The 24,925-nt window shown below is 38.4% G+C and overlaps 1 protein-coding gene and 1 non-coding gene across 2 annotated transcripts in view; both read left to right on the forward strand.

The window, feature by feature from the left end:
- Lekr1 (leucine, glutamate and lysine rich 1) overlaps positions 1 to 24,925 on the forward strand; it is a 103,338-nt gene that overhangs the window by 42,109 nt on the left and 36,304 nt on the right. The window contains exons 4-7 of the mRNA XM_042685660.1: positions 1,467 to 1,586; positions 9,271 to 9,446; positions 14,000 to 14,185; positions 24,262 to 24,343. Coding sequence (XP_042541594.1) covers positions 1,467 to 1,586; positions 9,271 to 9,446; positions 14,000 to 14,185; positions 24,262 to 24,343 — 564 coding nt within the window. The remainder of the gene's footprint in view (positions 1 to 1,466; positions 1,587 to 9,270; positions 9,447 to 13,999; positions 14,186 to 24,261; positions 24,344 to 24,925) is intronic.
- On the forward strand, positions 5,872 to 5,978 carry LOC122112942. The gene has a single exon (XR_006148319.1). It is a non-coding gene; the product is annotated as a U6 spliceosomal RNA (small nuclear RNA).

Below are 24,925 nucleotides of genomic sequence, written 5' to 3' on the forward strand. Positions count from 1 at the left end.
ACCTGGGTACCTTAAAGGACTATGTCTCTATGCCGTGATGTGTGACCTGTGGCCTAAATTCAAGACAAGTGTTCAGTAGAGCTGTGAGGAGACCGCATGAAAGGCATGCCAAAAGCCATCATTCTCTTGCTACTAGTCTAATGTCACTGTGATGACTGGAGCTTCGCCTCCACCTTGTGGAATAAAGTTCATACCAAAGATGGCAGCTGCAAGTCTTGGAAGGGTCCCAATACATTATAAAGCCATCACCTCAGCCCTGGACGTCCACTAGCCCATCTGTTTCTGTGTGACCTTACATGTGTTTGATCATATTCAGTCACAGTTATATGCAGAAGAAACAGATCTTAACTCATTTGTATTTCATTAGAAAATAACTCCAATGGGATATTAAGGAAAAGCAGTATAAATGTATGTTTAGTCACATTGAGATGAGTATTAGGAGAAACTGAATTGTTGAAAGCAGTTGTCTTTGGCAGTAGTAACTGCGATAAAGGCAAATGACTACTATTTTCTCGTATAACCTTTTCTGTAATGCTTGACATTTAAAACATATATACAGAGATATACAGAGGGGTTACAGTTGCAGAAGTCAGGTAATGAGCACATTTCCTTTTGAACAGTGTCATCTCCTCCCTCATTCTCTCCCAGTTTTTTCCTTCCCAACTTCTCTCCCGCCAAGTTGTATAGTTCATTTCCAACACAGTGTCTAGTGGGTTTCACTGCTGAATTGATTCACCCTTTGTCCCTTCCATTTCTGTGCTTCTCCCCCCACCCCATCAGATAACTTATATGTATGATAAAGGGTACAAAATCAAAAACAGAAACAAAAGGGAATCAACCAAAGGAAAAAAAGGAAAGAAAAAAAGACATTTTAAGTTACATATATATTCAACAAAATTATATAATATTTATACTTTTTAGTGTTTTCTTTCTTTTTTAAAATTTTATTGCAAAGATATGGTACAGAGGGGTTATAGTTACGTGCGTAAGGCACTGAGTACATTTCTTGTCGAGCATTGTTCTCCTTCCCTTGTTCTCTTACTGTTCCTTCCCTCCCCCACCTCTCTCTTTCCTCCCCCCTCCACAAGTTGTAAAGTTCATTTCCAATATATTGTCTTGTGGGTATCATTGTTGCAATGGGTCATCCTGTGTCCTTGTTTCAGCGTTTTGTTATTCTTTAATATTTACGGCTGCATGCTCATTGTAAAAATCTGAACAAAATAATACAAAGTAAAACTTCTAGTTTTCTCAAGCATTTTTTTGCCTTTTCTTCTTGTCAGTTCTTTCTCCTCCCCAAGGCCAATTGCTATTTGGTGTTTTTCTCTCCAGACGTTTCTCTAATACAACCAGATAGTATATGTAAGCATGCATAGTTTTTTTTTTTAAACTCTTTTTTTTAAGTAGATTTTAACTAAAATAATATTCATCAGAAAATGCCTAAATTTAGATCTTGTTTATGTTTTTAGAATTCAAGATGTAAGCATGCAGTTAAAAAATCAACAAAGTGAATTTCAGAGAGTACAGAAAGAATTTAGTCATTTGGAATGTGAGTTAAAGACTAAACAAAGACAATCACAATTCTTCAGGTAAGATTGCTTTTAAAGAATTGAAAATGATAAAGACTGAAAACGTAAGTTTAATGCTAGCTTTTTAAACATTCACACACACTTTAGTAATGTGATTTCTATGTAATCTAGTATGATTAACACAATAGAAATAGTTTCAGTCTTCAATTTCTTGGTATATTGACCTCCAGAGCCATCACCCAGTGATGAAAAGTTGTTTGTTTGTTTGTTTGTTTTGGTCAGTCGTGGGGCTTGAACTCTGGACCTGAGCGCTGTCCCTCAGCTCTTCAGCTCAAGGCTAGCGCTCTACCACTTGAGCCACAGCGCCACTTCCGGTTTTCTGGTGGTTTATTGGAGATAAGAGTCTCATGGAGTTTCCTGCCCGGGCTGGCTTTGAACCGCGATCCTCAGATCTCAGCCTTCTGAGTAGCTAGGATGACAGGCGTGAGCCAATGGTGCCCGGCTCTTGATGAAAGTTTTCTAATGACAATGACAGACTCCCTAAATGTCGACATATCCAACATAAGTGGTGCTACTCTGCTCTCGTGTATGTTACTCAGTGCTTTTATGAGACTAGAAACTAGTTCATTTACCCCTAAAATGGTGTTGAATATATCTAGTATATTTTTGAGGAGCATGGTTCCTTTGCACTTGAGTAACTTTTAGCTCCTAAAAAAAGGGAATGTTAAACCAATATAGTAAAACAATTTAATAGCTGGGTGAGTATTCTGAATGTTTGTTTTTGTTTTCAGCCTCCCGATTATTACCAGAAACATTTTTAAAAACATTCTCTGGGCTAATTATTTTTTAATGTATTATTCAATGATGACCTACTGAACACCTGCACTTCATAAAGGCCTTGCATGTAACTGAAACTCAATAAATAAATGAATGAGTAAATGAGTTAATAGTCTGTTCGCAATACAAATAGCCTTATTTTGGTGGTACTAAGGTTTGAACTCAGATCCTGGGCTTGCTAGGCAGGTACTCTCACCACTTGTACTGTATCTCAGCCATTTTACTTGAGTTATTTTTCAGGTAAAGTCTCACATGTTTGGTGAGGGCTGGTCGTATTGCTTACCTGTGTCTCCCATGTAGCAGGACTGCTGGTACATCTCACCACACCTAGCTTCTTCATTGAAGTAGGGTCTTTTTGCCTTTTGATTTCCTCTTCCCAGGTAGCTGGGATTACAAGGGCATACCATCGCAGTTGGCCAGATGTCTGCTCTTGTTCTTTGGTCCTTTCTCAGAAATCGGTAGGATAGTAGCACCTTGGTGGCCTCAGCTCTCCTATTTTAATCAGGATCATCAGTTTTTTGTTTTTTGGCGTGTTTTTTTTTCTTTGACAATTAAGTTTCCAACACATGGATTCTGCAAACACTGAAACCATAGCAACTCTCATGAATGGGTGAAGGTCAATATTGTGGGAGAGGCTTTGTTATAAAAACAAGCTTTCTTTAATACTTAGATTCTGCAGTAGTTTTGGCCTAACACTACTAAGGAAATCCCAGCTGTTTGCTTACTAATGCCACTGCAGATGGTAGAATTGACTAGATTTCAAGTATGTGGAGTGTTTCATGTAATTACAGTTGCTGTAAGATGTTATAAAACTGATACCGTTCATCCTGTCATTCAGTTTTGCATGTCAGTTGTCATAAAATATCTAAAATTTGCTTTTATATTTTAGTTTTGTCACTATTTTGGGTTGTGCTTGGGATTGAGCCCAGGGCCTTATACATGCTAGCTAACCATGCTAGCATAGGAAAAGGTACACTGGTTAAAAAAAAAAAGTCCTGGATAAAAGTCTTCTATATAAGTGTGATTGCAGTTGCTTTTTGCAGTCTGTGGCTTTCTTTCATTTTCTCAGTGGTATTTTCTTATTAGCATATGTCATGTATGTACAAGAGGTGTGGGTAATTTTAACATTTCCGTACATGTAGACAATGTACCCCTCCCTGTCTCACTCTCCCTGACCCGCTCCCCTCTTTTTTTGGGGGGGGGTCTGGTCGTGGGGCCTGCACGCTGGGCCTGGGTGCTGTCCCTCAGCTCTTCAGCTCAAGGCTAGCGCTCTACCACTTGAGCCACAGCGCCACTTCCGGCTTTTTTCTTTTTGCTTATGTGGTGCTGAGGAATCAAACCCAGGGCCTCATGCATGCAAGGCAAGCGCTCTACCACTGAGCCACCTTCCCAGTCCCACCCCCCACCCTGCTCCCTTCTTTTTAAAATAATTTCAGTTTTAAAATAATTTCATTGTTCTTTTTTTATGAATGCAAACTATTTCCACTATATTTATGAAATATAGTTAATCTGTTTTCTCTTATGGATTGTGCATATATTTAAGATATATTTAAGTGATATATTTAAGAATGGACCAAGCCAAAATCATAATGATTTCTTTCCTATAGTTTCTTCAGAAAGTTTTGTTGTGATCCATTGGAGTTAATTTTTGTGTATGAGTATGGTAAGAATCTAAATCCGTCTTATTTTGTGAGGATATTGGATGTTGCAGCATGCTGAGAGGACTCTGCTTTCCCCGCTGACGGTCTGTTCTCCTGAGTAGTGTAGGTTTTTGTAAAATTTAAAATCCAAGAATGTAACCTTCCAGCTTTCTTCTTGATTTTTAAGATTGTTTGGGCATTATGGACCCCTTGAATTCCTGTAAGCATTTTAGAGTCAGCTTGTCAAAACTGCTAGGCACACTGCTGAGATTTTAATATAATGTAGAATCTATAATCAACTTGGGATGCTAACAATGCATGGAACCTTTTAATCTGTGAACATAATATATTTTTCTATGGAGATAGTTAATTTGCTTAAAAATATTTTGGGTTTTTTTCACTTCTTTATTAAATTTGTTTCTAAGTGTTCTATTCTTTTTATGTTATTATGAATGGCAGTTTTCCTAATCTTATATTGGGAATTGGTTATTGGTAATATTCAGAAATAAAATTTTTCTGTGTATGGCTCTTACACCCTGCTATTTTGATGAACTTACTAGTTTTTGTGTGTGTTGGTTAGCTTTTCTACATTGTATAGGCTTATAGACAACAGAGTTTTCTAGTGTTCCAAGTCCTTTTACCTCTTGTCATATGATTGTATTTACACTTAAAACCATCAGTTCTTACACCTACTTCCAGGTTGTTAATCTAGGGCTCTTTGAGCCAGGATCACCAGCCTTGTTCATCTCTTCACAGCTGGTGATTTGCCTCATATTCCACAAAGGTCAGTTAACAATTCAGACTGATTTACTGTGAATGGAATAGCGCCAAGTTTCAGAATCTCTCCTCAAGTCTTCCTGCAAAGTTTTGGACAGGCCCCTGGTGAAAGGAGGTGGTTTATTCCTACTTGTTTAAAAATCATCTTTCCAAGTTGGGTACCAGTGACTCATGCCTGTAATCCTAGTTACTCAGGAGACTGAGATCTGAGGATCGTGTTTCAAAGCCAGCCCGGGCAAGAAAGTCCCTGAGACTCTTATCTCCAGTTAACCACCAGAAAACCAGAGTAGTCCTGTGGCTCAAGTGGTAGAGTGCTAATCTTGAGCTGAAGAGCTCAGGGACAGCTCCCCCACCCAGAGTTCAAGCCCCACAACCAACAAAAACAACAACAACAAAAAAAACCAAAAAACATCTTTCCAGTCTACTTTCCCCTCTGTTCCACTTCAAGATCAGTGGGGGAGTTAGAGGCCTGGGAGAGTCTTAGTAAGGCAAAGTTGACTTGGGAATACACCGCTCAGTTGCCCTTTGAAAACAAAATTTAGAATAGCTTCTGTAAAAAGCAAAGGAATCAGATTAAACATTCAGGTGTATACAGGCTTGAACTCCGGGACTGGGCACTGTCCCTGAGCTTTTTTTGCTCAAAGTTAACACTCTGCCTACAACTTGGGCCACAACTCCACTTCTGGCTTTTATTTTTGGTGATTAATTTGGAGATAAGAGAGTCACAGACTTTCCTGTCCAAGCTACTATGAGCCATGATCATCAGATCTCAGCCTCCATATTAGCTAGGTTTACAGGAGTGTACCATCAGCACCCTGCAAATTTTTTAAATTAATGAAACAAAAGCAAACTATTTCAAGGGGCTGGGAAGGTGGCTCAGTGGTAGAGCACTTGCCTTGCATGCCTGAGGCCCTGGGTTCGATTCCTCAGCACCACATAAGCAAAAAGAAAAAAGCCGGAAGTGGCACTATGGCTCAAGTGGTAGAGCGCTAGCCTTGAGCTGAAGAGCTGAGGGACAGCGCCCAGGCCCACAGTTCAGGCCCCATGACCGGACCCCCCCCCCAAAAAAAAGCAAACTATTTCAAAATGAAAGAAACACTGCTCACTTCAGTATACTAAAATTGGAACGATACAGAGAAAATTAGCAGGGTCCCTGTTCAAGGATGACACACAAATTTGTGAAGCAGTCCATATTTTAAAGGTTGATAGATAAAAAATATAAAGCAAATTATAACAATATTTTTTGAATTACATCAGAGCAAATTCACTAACAAAATTTTTGTTTATTCAGTTTTTAATCCATTTTTACTTGAATATATTTGTTTATACCAAGGGGTTTTTGTTGTGACATTTCTGTGTATTCAAACAATGTAAGAGCTGGGTGCTGGTGGCTCATGCCTATAATCTTAGCTACTCAGGAGGCTGAGATCTGAGGATTGAGGTTCAAAGCCAGCCCAGGCAGAAAAGTCCCTCTGAGACTCTTATCTCCAGTAAACTACTCAAGCCGGAAGTGGTGATGGGGCTTAAATGGTAGAGCACTAACCTTGAACACAAACAGGCTAAGAGTCAGCACCCAGGCCCTGAGTTCAGGCCCTAGCACAGGTAAAACAAACATACAAACACAATAAAGATCTTAAAGTATTTGATAATCCAATGAAGATGAGTTAATTATTCAAATACATTGGAGAAATATCTATTTCCTAATTTTACAAAAAACAATAACACCATTGAATATAAAAATTACAAAATACTACTTCAAGGGTGATACTTAAACGTGTCCATTTGTTTCAGATTTAAAATAAAGTTTAAAATTGGTCATTTTCAATGGACACAAGAAGTTTTTTTCTTTGTTGCTGTTGTTTTTTTAATGTACTATGTGATTTTTTTTGTTTCTTTTGTATATTCTTCCCCCCTGTGGTATAACCCCTGTTGTCACTGTATTTGGTTCTGGTGCCCTGCATCTTGTATATACATATTTTTTAATTTCAGGAGGGGAAGGGAAATAAAATGCTGAAATAAGGATACAGGTTGACCCATTGTAACAATAAGATGTACAAGATACTATGTTGAAAATGAACTTTACAATTTGGTAGGGGGGAGAGGGAGGAGTTGGGGTAGTGGGGAGGGAAGGGATAGTAGGGGAAAACAAAGGAGAGGGTAACAATGCTCGGTAGGAAATGTACTCATTACCTTACTCATGTAACTGTAACCGCTTGTACAGTATCTTTACAATAAAAATTTTTTTAAAATTGGTCACTTTCTAAGAAAACTTGAAATCCCCAAAACCTTATAGTCATGCATAGATATTGATAAGGATTTTTCTAGATCTGACAATGCTGAATATTTATACTACCTACTAAGTTTTTTTTTTTTTTCTTTTGTTACCCCCTCCATTGTTTTCCCCCTACCATCCCCTCCTACTAAGTTTTAAAAGACCTTTCTAAGCTATTAATTTTTTTAAAGTCTCTTGCCATGGGCTGGGAATGTGGCTTAGTGGTAGAGTGCTTGCCTAGCTTACATGAAGCCCTGGGTTCAATTCTTCAGTACCATATACACAGAAAAGGCCTGAAGTGGCTCTGTGGCTCAAGTGGTAGAGTGCTAGCCTTGAGTAAAAGAAGCTCTGGGATAGTGCCCAGGCTCTGAGTTCAAGCCCCAGGACTGGCAAAAAAAAAGTCTCTTGCTATGTTAAACTCAAAGGCTGTATAATCAGTCATCTACACAAACAGCAGAATTACAGTAGCTAAAAATTATATGCAAAAATGTATTGTAGAGCTGCTTGAAGAGCCACACCATTTTCCTATATTCTATGGTTCTAGAGAATTTTATTAACTTGCCAATTTTTAAATGTAGTGAGTTTTCTCATTCTATCAGTAAATATATACTTTTAACCTATTTTATAGTTATTACTTTTGTGCTCTTTTTTTCCTCTTCAAGAAGTTGAATTGAGTCATCACAAAAAGTGGGTCCACTCCCAGCGCATAAAGCTTGAGTTTTCTGTCTGTTGCCTTTCTCCCTACAGAAGCATCCATACCCACATTTGCATTTTCCTTTCTGTCAAACATTCTCTAGGCCCTGACTTCCAGGTCTGCAGCGGAATCTCAGCAGCTGCGCCCCAGATACTTTGACTCCACATCCTGGTTTCTCATTCTCACACCTGTGTCATCCTCCTCCTCTGTTTTCTGTAATCAGCATCCTCTTAGCTGTGTTTGTGGATTTAATCACCCCCTCAGGTCTGCTCACTGGGGAGACCCTGCTGGCCACACAGAATCACAACCACAGTCTTTTTGGAAAATAGAGCTCTTTTAGCCTTTGTGTATATCTGTCCTTTCTAGGACTTTGCTCAAGAAATGCTCCCCTCTCTCCTGTATTTCCGGCCTGTGTTCACTCACATAGTACACTCAGCTATGCACACTTCCAGTAATTCCCACCCTGTTCAGCCTTCTTACTTCCCCTTCTGTCCATGGTTTTAATAGTTGGTAGCACAGACCTCTGTTGTCTCATACCTGCTTTCCCACCTAATGCTTCTCCGAGGTCTCTAAGGTCTCCTTCACGCCAGCTACAATGGCCTCTTCAGCCTTTGTCTGAAGCCTTCAACCCTGCCTTCTATTTTCTGCTTGAAGACCACTGTTTTTTCCTGATATTATTCCTTTGGCTTTTCTTCTAACTCACTGGAAACAGTTCCTTCTTGGGTTTCCTTTTTGTTTTTTCCAGTGTGTGATCCTTAACTCTTTTCACTTCCCCATTCCTCCAGCTGAGAAATGAAGTTTATTTGTCATTTAAGTTTCTGTTGATCACAGACTGGTAGATACTAAGGAGATTATAAGGCACAAGAAAGATGTTTCTACCTAATAGATCTTTGTTTCTTCAGAGACATAAATATTGACCAAGCACTCCTCTGGTTGTAGGTATCATCTTTTTGCTGAGAACACCTATGTCTGTATCTTGTTTAATGATTAAGGAAACGATAACCAGGATATCTGAAGTAATAAAATAAGATGATATAAAAATAAGTTTATTTTGAACTCTGAGGTATTTGATGAAGCAAAAGTACTAGCTCAGGTACTTTAAAAAGTATATTACTCCAGGTGTTACACTGCCTGGGTAACCATGGTACGTAGAAGAATGCTGTAAGATTCTCATTTACTCTCTGACCAAGTTTTCTAAGTTTGGTCTAAATTTTCTAAATTTTGCTCTAACCAAATTTTCTTCTTTATTTGGTGAATATAAAAAATAGGATAAATGTAAATGAAGATAATTATCTTTTTGTAATTAAAATAGTAGCAAAATGGAACTGAGTTGATATGCTTATACATGAAACGAACTGAGATATTTCTGATTTATGCCTGTTGTCTTAACATAGTATGAACAACACTTTTCCTTTTCAAATTTGTCTTCATTTAGACAGTAGATTGTATGATTATTCTAAAATCATTTTGGATAAATGTGTCCTTTGTTTACTTTATTTTAAAAATTCTAATTTTTCATTACAGTCAAAAATTGTTGGAGTACAAATACTTCTGGAATAAGACTCTTTCATTACTTACTGTTACCAAAAGAGAACTAAACAGTATTAAAAATGAAATATATGATAATTTTCAAATCTGGACTTTATTGAAAGGAGAAGTTTCTCTACAAATTAAATCCATTAGTGAAGCAGCTCTAGCAGGTTTGTGATATACATTTAGAATGTAATTGTACTTTTTTGTAAAAATATTTTAAGTAAATAAATAATACCTCATTGTATTTGGTGGGGCTTGGAACTCACTTTCTAAACCTATTTGTGATTGGCATAGTAGATGAACATTATTATCGATCTACCCTGAACTGTAGTATTTTAGGTTGCTCTAAGATAAGTCATGATATGTCTATCTTGAGCTATGGTCAGAAGTCTGATTATTCTGTTAAAGGAACCAATTTGTACTTTTTAAAATGTTTTTCTCTTAATGACTGAGTAGTCATATTAGATCAGCCTCTAACATAATCACTGTAATTATAGACAAAAATAACTATCTGAAAACATTGGCAAATAACAGAATCAAACACACTGAGGAGGGAATGTCAAAAATTGAAACAAGTTTTATTACTAAGTGAAAGATGACATCTGAAAAGGTTACAAGCTCTGTTGTTATGGCTACACAACCTTCTGGAAAAGGCAAAGCCTGGGGTCAGTAAACAGGTCAGTGGTTGTCAGAGGTCCAAGACGGTACAGTGGTGCACACGTTATAATGCATTTGTCAGAACTCACAACAGCAAAAGTGAGCTTGAAACTGTGAATTCTGGCTGATAGTAATAATGTGTTAAATAGGAAACATCATTGTAGTGCAGGTTGTGGGTTTATATGTGCATGTGTGTATATGTGTGTACATGTGTGTGAGGACAAAAAGTACACTTTTACCGTGACCAAAAACTCTAAATATTCTAACTGCTTTAGATACTGAAAGAAGGAGAAGGGATTTTTTAAAGACTATTGGATTGAGAGCAGGTTGCAATTCACTCCATGCATGGAAACAAAAACATCTGGTAGAAATATGTATTCTTTTAGACCTGAGGACTAAAGGACAGAGACAGGGCAGTCAGGACATGGGGGAATATCCTGGAGAAAAGATCCTCAGAGAGCCAGAGCTTAAGTTTTGTATTTAATTCTAATGTCTGGCTTCTCCCTAAAGTACCTGTATATAAAAGGAAGAGTTTATACAACTCACGGAGAACTAAAATACTTGATATTTTAGCAGATACTTCTCTTGGGGCAGACACATCATGCAGTTTGAATTAAGCCCTACGAAGTACTTAGTAAACAAGATAAAAAAAAATTCAACATTTCTTTGAAGCAATGTAACAGTACTTAGTCTCTATAACCTAATGGCTGTGTCTCTGTAACCTAATGTAATAGTACCTAGTCTCTATAACCTAATGGCTTTACAGAAGAAATAGAAAAGTATGGCTCATCCCTGGAAAGGATAGCCAGCCAGCAGAGACCAATTTCTGATTGTCCTGTATGAGTCAGAAGCTCAGAGGTAGAAATGCATACACATGGATCATGTGTTTAGCTCACCAACAAGAGCTTAGAGGACAGGACAGATGGGTGTGTGGGCTTGAAGTTTTATTATTTTCAGAGTGTTTTTCTCCTTAATGCTGTGAACACAATCAGAGCCCCAGGGGGCGGTATACAAAAGTATAAGTAGATGCAAAACTTGACAGGTGCAGAAGCTTGCCATTCATAGCTTCTTTGATCACTTTGAATACACTCTACACCTAGCAGTTCTTATAAATACATAAACATGCCCATTCACAAATTAGAAGTTTAAGAAAATATTCTATATCTTAAGGCCAGCCTAGGCATAAAAGTCTGTGAGACACTAATTAGCTAACAAAAAACAGAAGTGGAGGTGTGATTCAAGTGGTAGAGCACCAGCTTTGAGTAAAAAGCTTTTAGTAAAAAGTAAATATGAGGGCTGGGAAGGTGGCTCAGTGGTAGAGCACTTGCCTTGCATGCCTGGGGCCCTGGGTTCGATTCCTCAGCACCACATAAGTAAAAAGAAAAAAGCCGGAAGTGGCACTGTGGCTCAAGTGGTAGAGCGCTAGCCTTGAGCTGAAGAGCTGAGGGACAGTGCCCATGCCCAGAGTTCCGGCCCCATGACCAGACCAAAAAAAAAAAAAAAGTAAATATTAGAGCTTGAGGCCCTAAGTTGAAGCCCTAATACCAGCACACAACAAATAGGCTTATTTTGATATTCCGTTGCAAATGTTTCTTCCTTTTGGATGTGTAACTAATGATATGTTAGAAATTGTTTAGAAGCTTTACTCAGCCTTTATATAGACACAGAACAGGTTTATTTAACTCCTATTCAAGGGCATCCTCGTAGAAATTATGGAGGCAATAGAAAAGGAATAAGCAACTATCTCTGCCCTGAAATAACTTACAGATCACATTTATATATTTTATATATTATTTATATATATTTTCCCACATGCAAGTGGGAAAACTGGAAGACCAAGGCCACATCCTTATCAAGTAGAAAAGGTTTCTGTGTCAAGGCAGCATCTGAACCACGATAGACCATGCATGAAAGGACAGGAGGAGCTCCTTCACAAGGTGGTGTGGAGCCTGGTGCGGTTCCTCATTTCTGAACTTCAGACTGGGACACGAGTAGGAGACTGTATAATTGGCGAGTGTAGGATTGGATTTTGACACCAGGACACCCATGGGTGTAGGAAGTTTCTCCTAAACCTCACCTCTGCTGGGGTCCATGCTAGGAGCACTGTCACCCCCATTCTTTTGGACATTGTGCTATACTTTTTCATGAACACATGGGAATGGAGTATATTTTACAAATATATTTATATTACAGTCTTGTTCTCTTAATGTCAGATAGAAAGTCACATTGACACTAGCAGTTATTTTAGACAGTAGTGTTCGCTAACAGAGTCAGCTTGCTAACCTAAGCAGAGTCATTTTGGCAAATGATAAGTAGGTGACAGCGTGTGTTCCCTGCAGTGTCATTGTGACTTCAGCATAGACACATGCAGTTACCACATGGTACAGTTTATTCTACCATAAGAAACTACCTCTAAGGCTACAAAAATGCTCAGGAAGACTTTAAATATGAGGACAATTACACTATGTCATCTGTGTGTCTATGCTTTGTTTTTGCAGTGCTAGAATGGAACCCATGGCTTTGCATGTGCTAGGCAAGTACTCTGCCATGGAGCTAGCTTCTATCCCTATCTTCTTTTAAGACTTTGTATGCTCCTATGTTGGTAGTTATGGGTCTGAGAAATGGGTGTGTGGCCATGCAGTTGTAGAACTAGATTAGCTATTCCTAAAGGAATGGGATCTCCACAGAAAGTAACCATTGGACTAAGGTAGAAACCTATGCATTTGGATCCTGCCAATATATTTCTCTAGGTTTCCCCATTTAAATAAAAACTGGAAAGTCCTCTGCCCCAAGTCTGTGGCCCCACCACATTCTCCTTGTCCTCTGCCCCATGTCTGCAGTCATGCCACCTTTTCCTCGGACCCCGCCCTTCAACCCAACCATCACCTTCCCTTAGGATGTTCATTTCTGGGCTGTGGTCTAGCTCACTGCTTTACTTTCCCTGTGATTATTGGCTGGCCATATTGTCTCTGCCACTAGATCTGTCCTATGTCTCTACTTGTGGTCTTTCCTGGTCCACGGAGCCATAGTCTCTGCCATGATAGGCCCAAGATCAATAAACCAAGACAGTCTCTTCAGAAAGCCATTCATATATGAACCATTGTACAGCCCCGATGGTACTAACCAAAGAAGGGAATGTCAAGTAAGCTCTAAAATAGCGAATTGCCCTTATTTATTCAGCACACTGTGGTTATTCAAGTTTTATACTATTGTTACTTATTATATGTATGTTCTCAGCTTTTCGTGGTGGTTTATAGCAGCAGTGATGGTGATTCTGATGGAGGATACACTCCAGACTTTTTTTTCAATTTTTATAAAATTAGCACACAAATCTAAGAGATTAAGTTTAATTATTAAGCTTTAGTAGACAGAATAATGACAGGTAATTGAGGGATAGAGGGATAGAGTGTTCTTAGAATCGTTATATTAACTAATAAATACTTTTATGACTCTTGCTTATTCATTTTAAATACTACAACTTCCTAATCCCTTCCTTCCCCCACCCTGCCACCTTTCTTCACAATTTCTGTAGAATGACTCCTTGTGGCTGTCCAGAAGTTCTTGAGCCAGCCCATGCTAGCACATTTAAATTTACTTGTCTGAATCATGTTGCCAAGAAAACAGTTTTTTCAATAAAATTCAGAACATGACACAGATAGTATGTTTCTCTGTCTTGTGGGTGTGGTGGCACATGCCTATAACAGTCCTCAGGAAAAAAGGCAGGAGGATCAGACAACTGCAAGTTCCGTTTCATGGCAGGGATATACAACTGGACCTGTCTTAAAAGAGACATTGCAGTTTAGTATTACTGAGGGCTAAAACACAATCATTACTTAGCAATATAGCCCCACCCCTCTCCTTTCTTTCTCTTCCCCCCCCCCCCATTTCCCTCCTCTTTGAGAATCACTACTGAACTCCAATTTGACCTTTTGGTTGGGTGTCATACTCTAAGAAGATATCTCATCTTGGCTTTCATGGATTCATTTTCTAAAATGAAAACATTTCTCCAAAATGTTTCATGATCCATTATTGCCCATTTGTAAACTTTGAATTTTCTTTACAGAAATAGATGTGTTAAACAAAAGTTTGACAGCATCTCAGAGAAATAAGGTATGCCTTGAAGAAGAAATGAAAAATCTCAAACTGTTGTCAGATGCAGCCATACTAAGATCTCAGCAGATTGAGACATCTAGACAGCAAGAGGTCAATTTACAAGCCAGATGCTATGATTTGCAAAAGCAAGTACTAGGTAAAGAGAATTTATGAATTTATTTATTCCTCTTGTTAGCAATAATCATAAAAGGAAATGTCTGAATGTTTTTCTTGCAATCACAAGGAAGTCTTGTTTTAATTAATTTGCTTTGCAAATAACCTTGAAGTGATCTCTGTGTCTGTGGTGGTGGTTTGCCCTCACCCCTTCCGATTTGGCTATCTTAAGAGTTAAGACTTAAGTGGCTGGAGATGTTAAAGACATCTCAAATTCAAAGGAAGACTTCAGAAGCAAAGTGGGATTGCCTTTGGTATACAGCCTTGCAGAGTGTGCTAAAGGAAAATACAACTGATGCCCTTACGTAAGGGAAATGATTTTTTTTTTCATTTTAAAAATTGCACTTCTATAAGTTAAATTTTATGAGCAAAGTAATAAAGATTTAAAAACCTAATGTTGAATGTTAAACTAATAATTATGCTCTTCTATATGCTTTTTTTTTCTTTTTTTTTTTGCATGGGGCTTGAACTCAGGGCCTGGGTGCTGCCCCTGAGCCTGTTTGTGCTCAAGGCTAGTGCTCTACCACTCGAACCATAGCACCATTTCCAGTTTTTGAGTGGTTAATTGGAAATGAGAGTCTCATGGAAACTTTTCTGCCTGGGCTGGCTTTGAACCACATTCCTCACATTTCAGCCTCCTGAGTAGCTAGGATTGTAGGCAAGAGCCACCAGCGCCCGGCGCACTATTTTCATGTATATTTACATTTTCTGTGAGAAATACATACTTTTTTGTCTTGCAGAGATGAAACTTTATGCCCACTGGATACCGCTTTCTTCTCTCCAATACTGTATAGCCACTTTCCAACTTTCTGCTTCTATGAGTTTGATTTCTTTATATATAAGCAAGATTACTTGGTGATGGATTGGCTGTGTCTGTAGATTGTGTGTTTAGGCAAGATTTGATTGATGGCTGTGTCTATTACTCTTAGCAGGACATTGTCCAGGTTGATCCATGTTGTTTGTTTACTCATAAGTATCACTGGACATTTTGATTGTCCCTGCCTTTGACTGTTGCAGATAATACTGAGATAAACGTAGACATGCAAATATTTCTTCAAGACCTTGTTTCGAAGTTTGGCTCTCTATCCAGCAGTCCATGTCTGGGACCTGTGAACAGTGTACTTGCTGTCATCCCAGGGCTGTGTCATTTCACATTCACACCAGTGGGTGTGCAGGGCCTCCAGTTCTGTGCAACTTCTCCAACAGTATTTTCTGTTGGTCATTTGTATAACTTCCTTAGAGCTCTGTCTGTTCAAATCCTTTGCTCATTTTCACAATGCAGTTGTTTGACCTGTGGTTTGATTATGGAAGTTTTTCATAAGGACTGGATTAAGGGTGCCATCCTCCTGTCTCCTGGCGGCCATTTCACCTGATGATTGTCTCTTTTGATGCACAGACATTTTAAAGTTTGTCACCGTATCTTTGCTTTTGTTACCTGTGCTTTTGATGTTATACCCCCAAAAAAATCACCATCAAATTCAAGGTGCTGAAGCTTTTTCCCTCGGCTTTTTTCTAAATAAAAAAAGATGAGGGCTGAGAAGGTGGTTCAGTGGTAGAGCACTTGCCTTGCATGCATGAGGTCCTGGGTTCGATTCCTCAGCACCACATAAGCAAAAAGAAAAAAGCCGGAAGTGGCGCTGTGGCTCAAGTGGTAGAGTGCTAGCCTTGAGCTGAAGAGCTGAGGGACAGTGCCCAGGCCCAGAGTTCAGGTCCCACGACTGGACCCCAAAAAAGAAAAAAGAATGATTGTTAATCAAAACTAAATAAAAATAAATTTATCTTCAAATTGATTTTTAAAAAAAGTGAAATTTGTGTTTAGGCCCTTGGGGAAGCTTTGTAAATCATAAGCAAATACTGCCAAACTTTCAAGGAATAGAAGATTGTAATTTTACACAGTATTTTTTTTTAAACAACCAGAAATTGGATTCATTTCTTAAGTCATTCTGTAAGGACAGAGAAACACTATTATCAAAACCAAACAAAGAGGCTGAGAATGTGGCTTAGTGGTAGAGTGCTTGCCTAGCATGCATGAAGCCCTGGGTTCAATTCCTCAGTACCACATAAACAGCAAAAGCCAGAAGTGGTACTGTGGCTCAAGTGGTAGAGTACTAGCCTTGAGCAAAAGAAGCTCACAGACAGTGCCCATGCCAGGTTCTAAGTTCAAGCCCCAGGACTGGCCAAAACAAAACAGAACAAAGAGATGAGAAGAAAGGAAGCCTGTAGGCTTGTTTACTTTGTGAAAGTGTTTTTTTTGTTTTTTTTTTTTTTTGTCGGTCGTGGGGCTTGAACTCTGGGCCTGGGCGCTGTCTCAGCTCTTCAGCTCAAGGCGAGCGCTCTACCACTTGAGCTACAGCGCCACTTCCTACTTTGTGAAAGTGTTAACAAATGAAAATGAATAGCATTGCTTTATGCTGAGTACATAATCAACTGTTTGGACAGTTCCTTCAAACATGAAGAAAGTAAAATTCTCTGCTTGAGAATCCTTGCAGCTCTGCCTCTAGGCTGCCTTGTTCCCTTCTCGGTCAGGTCACATGCAGAATGGTTGTGGACATCTCATTGCCAGTCACTGTGGTAAGCATTGACATCAACTATCTCAGTTAACTCTCAAATCACTCTGGGAGTGAGACCAGTGTTACTCTTACCATACTAGTGAAGAAATTCAGCTTTAGCCAAGTTAAGTGGCTGTTTCAGGCTGTATAGCCAGAAAGATAGAGTATGCCTTCACCACAACAAAGCCCAGGTTAAAAGAATGAAATGCTCCATTGCTTTTGATATGTAGTTTGCAACAGGAGCCATGTGTTTGTGTATGGTATTTAACAGCTCTTCCCAATGGAACCTGGCATTTTGGAATCTGGAAACCATTTCTTTAGGGACTTCTCAGGGGACTGACAATAGGTGGGCCCATTTCCTAATGGGCCCCCATGAGGAAGGGAGTGGGGCTGAGACTGCTCCTCCCCTTCTGGCCTCAGGAAGACAAGCCGTATACAGGTTTAAGGAGGCACATTTTGAAAAATGACCTCATCTCCAGAGCACCTTCTAACAATGCCAAGCCACCTTTTGGAGAAGCGGGCTGAGGTGGGTCTGGCTTTCAGGAAACCCATGTATCAGACTAGGACCCAAAGGCTTTGCTCTGGCTCCACTGTGAAGTGACATGATTCTAACTCTGATTCTGTGCTTCTGCTTCCAAATTAAATAAATACTCAGACCTGCACTTTTTGTTCCTTTTTTCTTCTCAAACACCACTGAATGACTTCAACTTTGAATCAACAATATAGCATAAAAACTGTAATAATCATTATGTTGTACACTAAAAGCTTTTGATTTATTTCTTCCGTATCTTCCCTTTATGTATCTTTTGAAATGTAGAGACTAAAAACTTAAATATGTGCTAATTCTGTCTTATATAATAGTGGTGGAAGAAGAAATAATCGATTGTCCATATCATTGTAATCCTTGATGGTAATATTTAATCTCTTGTAGAAAAGTAGACATGAAATAAAAATTTGAAGACTAAAATCTTAGCTCCCTTTTAAAAGATTTGTTTATATAATTTTGGTAATTTCATGTTTAGCTCACACTAATATTACTTCCAAAATGTACAATTTATCTCAATTGATAGTACTCTCTCAGAGGTCATCATGACCCACAAATCAATCCACTTAAGTGATTTTCCTTCTACCTGTTAGGATGAAGTGTCCTTTGCTTTTTGTCAGTAGTCACAAATATTGGAAGACAGAGTTCAGATAAATTATTTCAGCATTAATCTCCTTAAATTTATTTGACCAAGCCTCAGATAAAAGAAACTTTTAGCCTGTTTTCTTTCAGTAAGCTGTTTGGCATTATGAATGATATACAGATATTTTCATCAGATTATTTTTCATGTATTAAGATCCTTACTGATTTTTTAAAAAAAAACAGCCTTACTGAGATATAATTTAAATAGAGTAAAATTCATCTATTTAAGTGTACAAGTTAGCTGTTTTTAAAGGATATGTACCTTGATCTAATTTTAGAATATCTCTATTTTTATCACCCTATGAAGAAATCATTAGTGGCCATCCCCTTATGCGTTCCTCATACCACTAATCTGCTTTATCTCTATAGGTTCGTCACCTCTGGGCACTTCACACAAACAAAACCATGTACAAGTGGTCTTTTTATCTGTGTTGTAGTTCTAATAAAAGGAAAAATAGTCAAGGAGTGACTCAGTGGGATGGGATTCACTAGTATTTTTGCTTCTGGGACTGTTTATGCCTTTCTAGGCCCTTGGACAAATTATGAATTTCTCTGACTCAGTTATATTGCTTGTAAAATGGGAACAAGGTGTCTTTCATTTCTAACCTCAAAACATTAAGGGACTGAACAGTAAAATGGAGTAGCACCTAAAGAGCTACATAAGTATGAAATAGTGAACTGCATTTCACTTAATTTTTTTGGTGGAACTGGGGCTTCAACTCAAAGCCTCATACTTCCTAGTCAAGCATTAGGCCATGTGAGCTACACCTCCAACTTGAACTTCATTTTCAAGGTGTTACAACAAACCAAATGATTGTGTCTAGAATAAAATCATTAGAAATTATTTTTATTGTTTTTATGTTTTTATTATCTTTAAGTAGTTATACAAAGTAGTTGCCAATCATAGAATTTCTTTAACTATATTTCTCACCCATATCTATAAAATTGGTCAAGTGTTGTAAGCCCTGTAAATTATAATTGTATTCCTGTAATATAAAGTTGGTTTAATGTTCAGAATTCCATATATATGTATATGTGTGTGTGTGTGTGTGTGTGTGTGTGTGTGTGTGTGTATCCACACACAAATTTAGGTCCATTTTTACATGAACAATTCTGGAGTGAGGGTATTGGTCTTTCACTGATCAGGATGCACTATGTTCATAAACTGATTTATTGAATAGCAACTCTTGTACAACTACTTAAAGATGATATACAAAATTCTTAAATGTTGTTAAAAGTATTGTTCCTTAATGTTAGTATGTAACTGATTTATGAATTTTTAAGTATTCTGATTATCTCCTTTGCTTCTTCTAATTCACTCCATATCCTAGACCCCGCTGCACAAAAACTCCTAGTTTCCACTAAAGTACAGGTATCTAAATGGCAACTTGTTAGCTCTGTATTGATACCTGCTCTAATATGTAACTTGTTACAGTCTCAGTTCCTTCTGGGCATGGTGCAGAGAACACATGTGTCCTGCATTCTTGTTCCGTGTGATTCAGACCTCTGTTAATATAAACTCTAAAAATGATCTCACTGCCAGTTTTAGGAAACACTCCCTATGTGCCTCCACTCACCTGTGCTTTCCGTACATGACATCATGGAGTGCTCCCAGGAGTCCACAGGGCAGTGACCAGCTGACACACAGGGAGACCCTGGCACCACATGGCCACAGAGGCAAGCAGAGCCTAGATCTGAAGTCATTGCTCGGGGATAGTGCACACCACCCTTAAATGAGGCTAGAGTGTGTTCAGTCATCTCTACCGCTTTTAAAAAATGTTATTGTATTTTAGAAATGTAACCTATATATCTGGGTGTATCACTTATTCCCCCTGTTTTTCCATCACTCTGAAACCTGGGTTCATTTTCCTCCCTGTGGCACTTTGGACCAGCTAATGTTCGTTTTTGGTATTTTCTTTATCAGGTATTTTTTAGCTCAAAATACCTTTCTACCATAAAGGATATATTTTACTCTTTCCCAAACATTATATTAACTTAATATGCCTTCCAAGTGACTTTTAAAATATTATATCTTCCTATAATACAGTTAACTTTGAATAGCATTTGTATTTGTGGTTTCTGGAACTGTTCAGAATAACAGGATTCTCATAAAAGACTAATTACCCCAAATCTGATGCCTGTGTAAAGCTATCCAGCGAGCAGCTGTCTTTGAATGAAGAGAGGCTAAGAGCTCTTTTTTGTTTTGTTCATTTAAAATCATTTGCTTCTTATTTAATATCTGCAAAGAACGTAGTCACATCACAGTAGAATGTGCTGTTGTCAATTCTGGATTGTTTCCATGGGTCCGCCTTACATCTGCACGGTGTTTAAAGCCAATGCTTCCTTTCTTTTTGCAGGCTTTCAGGGCCTTTGCTCATAATCCAATGTCATGCTGAATGACAGAAAATTGAAGTTGAATTTATTTAACCAAACAGAACAATACTCTTATTTAAGAACTCCTTGCCTCAGAAACTGAAGGAGCTGTTTTGTGCAGGTGGCTTAATCTCTCTGCTGCTTATCCTGTGTTCCTTTCTTTATTAAGGACAGGAACTGGGCACTCTGCTACTGAAAACAAAAAGACGCCTCTAGTCTACCAGAACCTATAATAAACCTGTGCAGGGTTCTACCTCTTTCAGAGCTGCAAGGAGATGGCCTATGCTGATGCTGGGTTTGGTGGGGGAGGGTCGAAACAGTAACTCTTAGTATTTCATAACAGAAAACACAACTAAAAAAGAAACAACCATGAAAATATATTATTCAAATCTTAATTCTATACTAGGAGTTTTTTATTTATGGATTGCTGATTATGAATCGTTTTCAGTTCTCTCATATCTTCTCTGCTTTTGCAAAATGATTTATTTGTTGACGTGACTTTTTTTTTCCATTTCTGTTTAGTCCATATGATAGTCTATGGAAGCTCTTGGTTCTTAAAAAAAATTTACTTTCCTGTTTTTTAGTCATGGTTGCTGCAAGGTACATGGCAAATTCTCTTGGGGATGTGGCTTCTCACTCTTTAGCTATTGTGAATTACAGGCTGAGCTCTGTTTACTCTGAAATAGAGGAAGAAAGGAAGATTTAGGTAGACAGTGGAGAGAGACACTGGGAGTCAGGGAATGGTAGCATCATTAATTTTGCTTTGCTTCTAGTAAATTCTGTAACTAAGATGTATAAGCATATTCAAATGTGAGCCTCAGAATTCTTTTGTGTTTCTTTTTGTTTGTTTGTTTTGAAGCAGGGTCTTGCTCTGTATCCTAGACTGGCTTCAAATTTAGGGTCCTCCTGTCTTTGCCTACTGAGTTTGGGGGAATTATAAAGAGTGTCACCATACCAAGTTCAAAATTCAAAGTGCTGTCTTTTAATATTATAAAAATAGCTTTGAATTAGTTTCTATTTTTCTGTTTACTATTTTACTAATTCTCAAATAATTGAGAATTAATGGCATAAAATTCACATATCAGACACCGATTCTTTGAGATTTACTTTTAAGATAATTTTTTTTCTTTTTACTATAGCTCCATAGAAGTAATAACATGAAATTTATCACATGGGCTCAGCTCCAAGCCTCATCTAGTTGTACTCTGACAAAAGTACCCAGGGACACTTAATAGGAAGGCATAATTGTTCTCTCTGATGTCAGCCTCATAAAATTACTCACAGCACCACCACATTTGCCTTCATATCTTGCGTTATTTATATTGCATTTTTATTAAGAGTGCTTTAGTCTTTTTTTTTATTGGAAAATAGCATACAGAGGGGTTACAAGGGCAAGGTAATGAGTACATTTCTTATCAAGCATTGTTGCCTTGTTGCCTCCTCCTTTGTTTCCCCTTCCCATCCCTTCCCATCTCCTGCCCCTCCCCCGCCGCTCCCCCTCAAAGTTGTAAAGTTCGTTTTTTGACATAACATCTTATACATTTCATTGTTGCAATGGATCCACCTGTATCCCAATTTAAACAATTTGTTTTTTCCCTTCCCCTCCACAAATTATACCAACATAAAATACAGTGAAAACATGGGTTATACTGTGGAGGAGGGACATACAAAGCAAGAGTGCTTTAGTCTTAACGAGGGCAGGGGTTCTGTTGTGACATTTCTGCACATATGTATTATATGTATAATATGCATAATATAATGTATTATATGTATAATATGTATAATATATATATAACCTCCCTGCCCCATCACTCTCTCTCAAATACTCTCTGCTTCTTCGACAATTTCATGGGTTTCATGGTTCTGTTTTTATATATGCAAACAAACTACTTCAGCCATATTCATCCTCATTTGCCATCCCTCCCCCACTAACCAGAACCTCTCCTGTGGACTTTCAACTTTCCAAAATATAAAATCTCATCCACCCTTTGGAGTTAGAAATTCTACCAGTTTCCAACAGATTTTATCCAAAATAACAGCCCTCATTTGTCTTCAGTATAACTCTTTAAAGATTCTGGCAGTATGGTAACTGACCTGTGGCTGTGCCAACTACACTTTTATGGGCAAATATATTCCGTTCATACTTGTTCCAGCTTTTCTGGTTCAGAGTCAGCATGAAAGAGAAAGACTTTGGAATCAAGTAGACTTGAGTTGAACTAGCTGAATGAACTTTGATAAATTAATTATTGTGATCCTTAGAATCTGCATCTGTAAAAAAAATATATATTTCAAAGCATACTGTACATCATGAAACATAATTTTTTTGTTGGTTGTGGGGCTTACGCAGTGTTTGGGCACTGTCCCTGTGCTCTTTTGCTCAAGGCACTATAGTGCTAGACCACTTTGAGCCACAGCACCACTTCCAGGTTTTAAGTGGTTAATTGGAGATGTCTCAAAAGGACTTACCCAGCCGGGCGCTGGTGGCTCACACCTGTAATCTTAGCTACTCAGGAGGCTGAGATCTGAGGATCATGTTCAAAGCCAGCCCGGGGCAGGAAAGTCCGTGAGACTCTTATCTCCAATAAACCACTCAAAAACTGGAAGTGGCACTGTGGCTCAAGCAGTAGAGCGCTAGCTTTCAGCTGAAGAGCTGAGGGACAACACCCAAGCACAGAGTTCAAGCCAGAGTTCAAGCCCCACAACTGACAAGTAAAAATGACTTACCTGCCCAGGCTGGCTTGGAACCATGATCTTCATATCTCAGCCTCCTGAGTAGCTAGGATTACAGGCTTGAGCCATGGGCACCCAGCTTGAAGCATAATTTTTATTGATTAAAATAATTAAAAATAATATATGTGAGTGCATAAGCATAAAGATTTATACAAATGTCCCGTAAATTCAGAAGTTGTTTCAAATGAATTTATTTTCTGATTTAAAAAACTTGTTCTTTGTAAAACAAAGAAGGCAAGTTCAAGATTTATACACACAAATAATAATAAAAGCTTATATATAGAGAGAGTTAAAACATTTGAGAGATGAAACAGAATTTTTGTAATTCTTGTGTTTTGAAGTAATTTTTCTGGAAATACCAATTCATTTTGTAAGTTTCTTTCCTATCAAAAGAGGACAGCAGGGCTGTCCACGGATGGGGCTGGAGGGTTGGGGGGCTAGGATTCAGACCTCAGTTCTGAGTACCGGCTAGTGGCAGAACTGAGGTAAGTCAAACCATTTATTCTCCACATAGTAGACAAACTTTCTTGAATTATTTTCTTCAAATTCTGCCTACAGTTCCTGGTTCAGGATTTTGGAATCCACATTTGGACATCATTATTTTGGCTTTAAATGCCATCAAAATGACTTTTATGTGCTACCAAAAGTTAGTGGATTCTTGCCCATAAGCCTAGCAGGTAATTTATTTATCTATTTTCTTCCTTCCTGGGAGTCTCATGTGTGTTCCTTGCTTCCGGACCACAAAGGTGAGCTCAGGAAACCAAGTATTTCAAAAGTGAGCTATGTATATGATCAAAAATACATCTGTAAAAGTGCTGGAGGTATAGCTCAGTAGTTGAATGCTGGCCCAGCAAGCACAGAGCCCTGAATCCAAGCCCCACTACTGCAAAAAAAAAAATAGAGAAAGAAAGAGAGAAATTTCTCTCTTAGCTATATGAATTTCTTTTGAAAACACGAGTAAAATTTAGCATTAGCTGTTTGCAAATTAGCATGCTAATAGGGACAGGAAGAGGCCAACCAATCAGGTCTCATTAATCTGTGGGGTCATAGGGTGGGCAGGGCTGAGTGGTGGATGGGTAAGTTCCATAAGCATATAAAGGTGAAATGAAACAAACAGCTGCATTCTTCAGGATCCGAGTGACATGTAGAATATGGTGTACTTCATGAAAGTATCTGGACCGTGGAACTATAGTGATGAAATGGTTATGTGTGTCATTCCAGATTTACAGTGTCAACTGGAGGCGCTTGGGCTGAAACTTCAGAGGGTAACGATGGAGCTGGACAGGCACAAGGAAATGCTCATGTAAGATGATGACGTATGAACAACATTGCCCTGATGATGTCAGAAAGTTTACTCAGGAAGATCCCAGGGCATGTTTGGGTTCTCTTGGCAGTAAACCCATTGTGTAGACCACAATGTATGATTACTTTCCTGGCTACTCTACTGGCTTATATTGTATGTTGAAGAACCCATAAATATACCTAAATATTCTCTCATTAAGAAACTTACCAATTGAATCACAACCTTTTGGATAAAATCAGATACAGAAACTGAACTTGCTCTTTTTTACATTTTTATTGTAAAGGTGATAAACCTTACTTACATAAATAAGGTAATGAGCACATTTCTCTTCCTTCCTTCCTTCCTTCTTTCTCTCTCTCTCTCTCTTTCTTTCCTTTCGTTCTTTCTTTTTTTGTCGGTCCTGGGCCTGAACTCTGGGCCTAGGCTCTGTCCCTTAGCTCTTCAGCTCAAGGCTAGAGATGAGCACATTTCTTTTAAAACACTGTTACCTCCTGCCTCATTTTCTCCCACGTACTCATCCCTACTCTCCTTCCCCCCAAGATTTATCGTTCATTTCCAACATAGTGTCTAGTGAGTATCATT

Source organism: Dipodomys spectabilis, unplaced genomic scaffold, assembly GCF_019054845.1.
Source record: "Dipodomys spectabilis isolate Male_0828 unplaced genomic scaffold, ASM1905484v1 ptg000095l, whole genome shotgun sequence".
Taxonomy (NCBI): Eukaryota; Metazoa; Chordata; class Mammalia; order Rodentia; family Heteromyidae; genus Dipodomys; species Dipodomys spectabilis.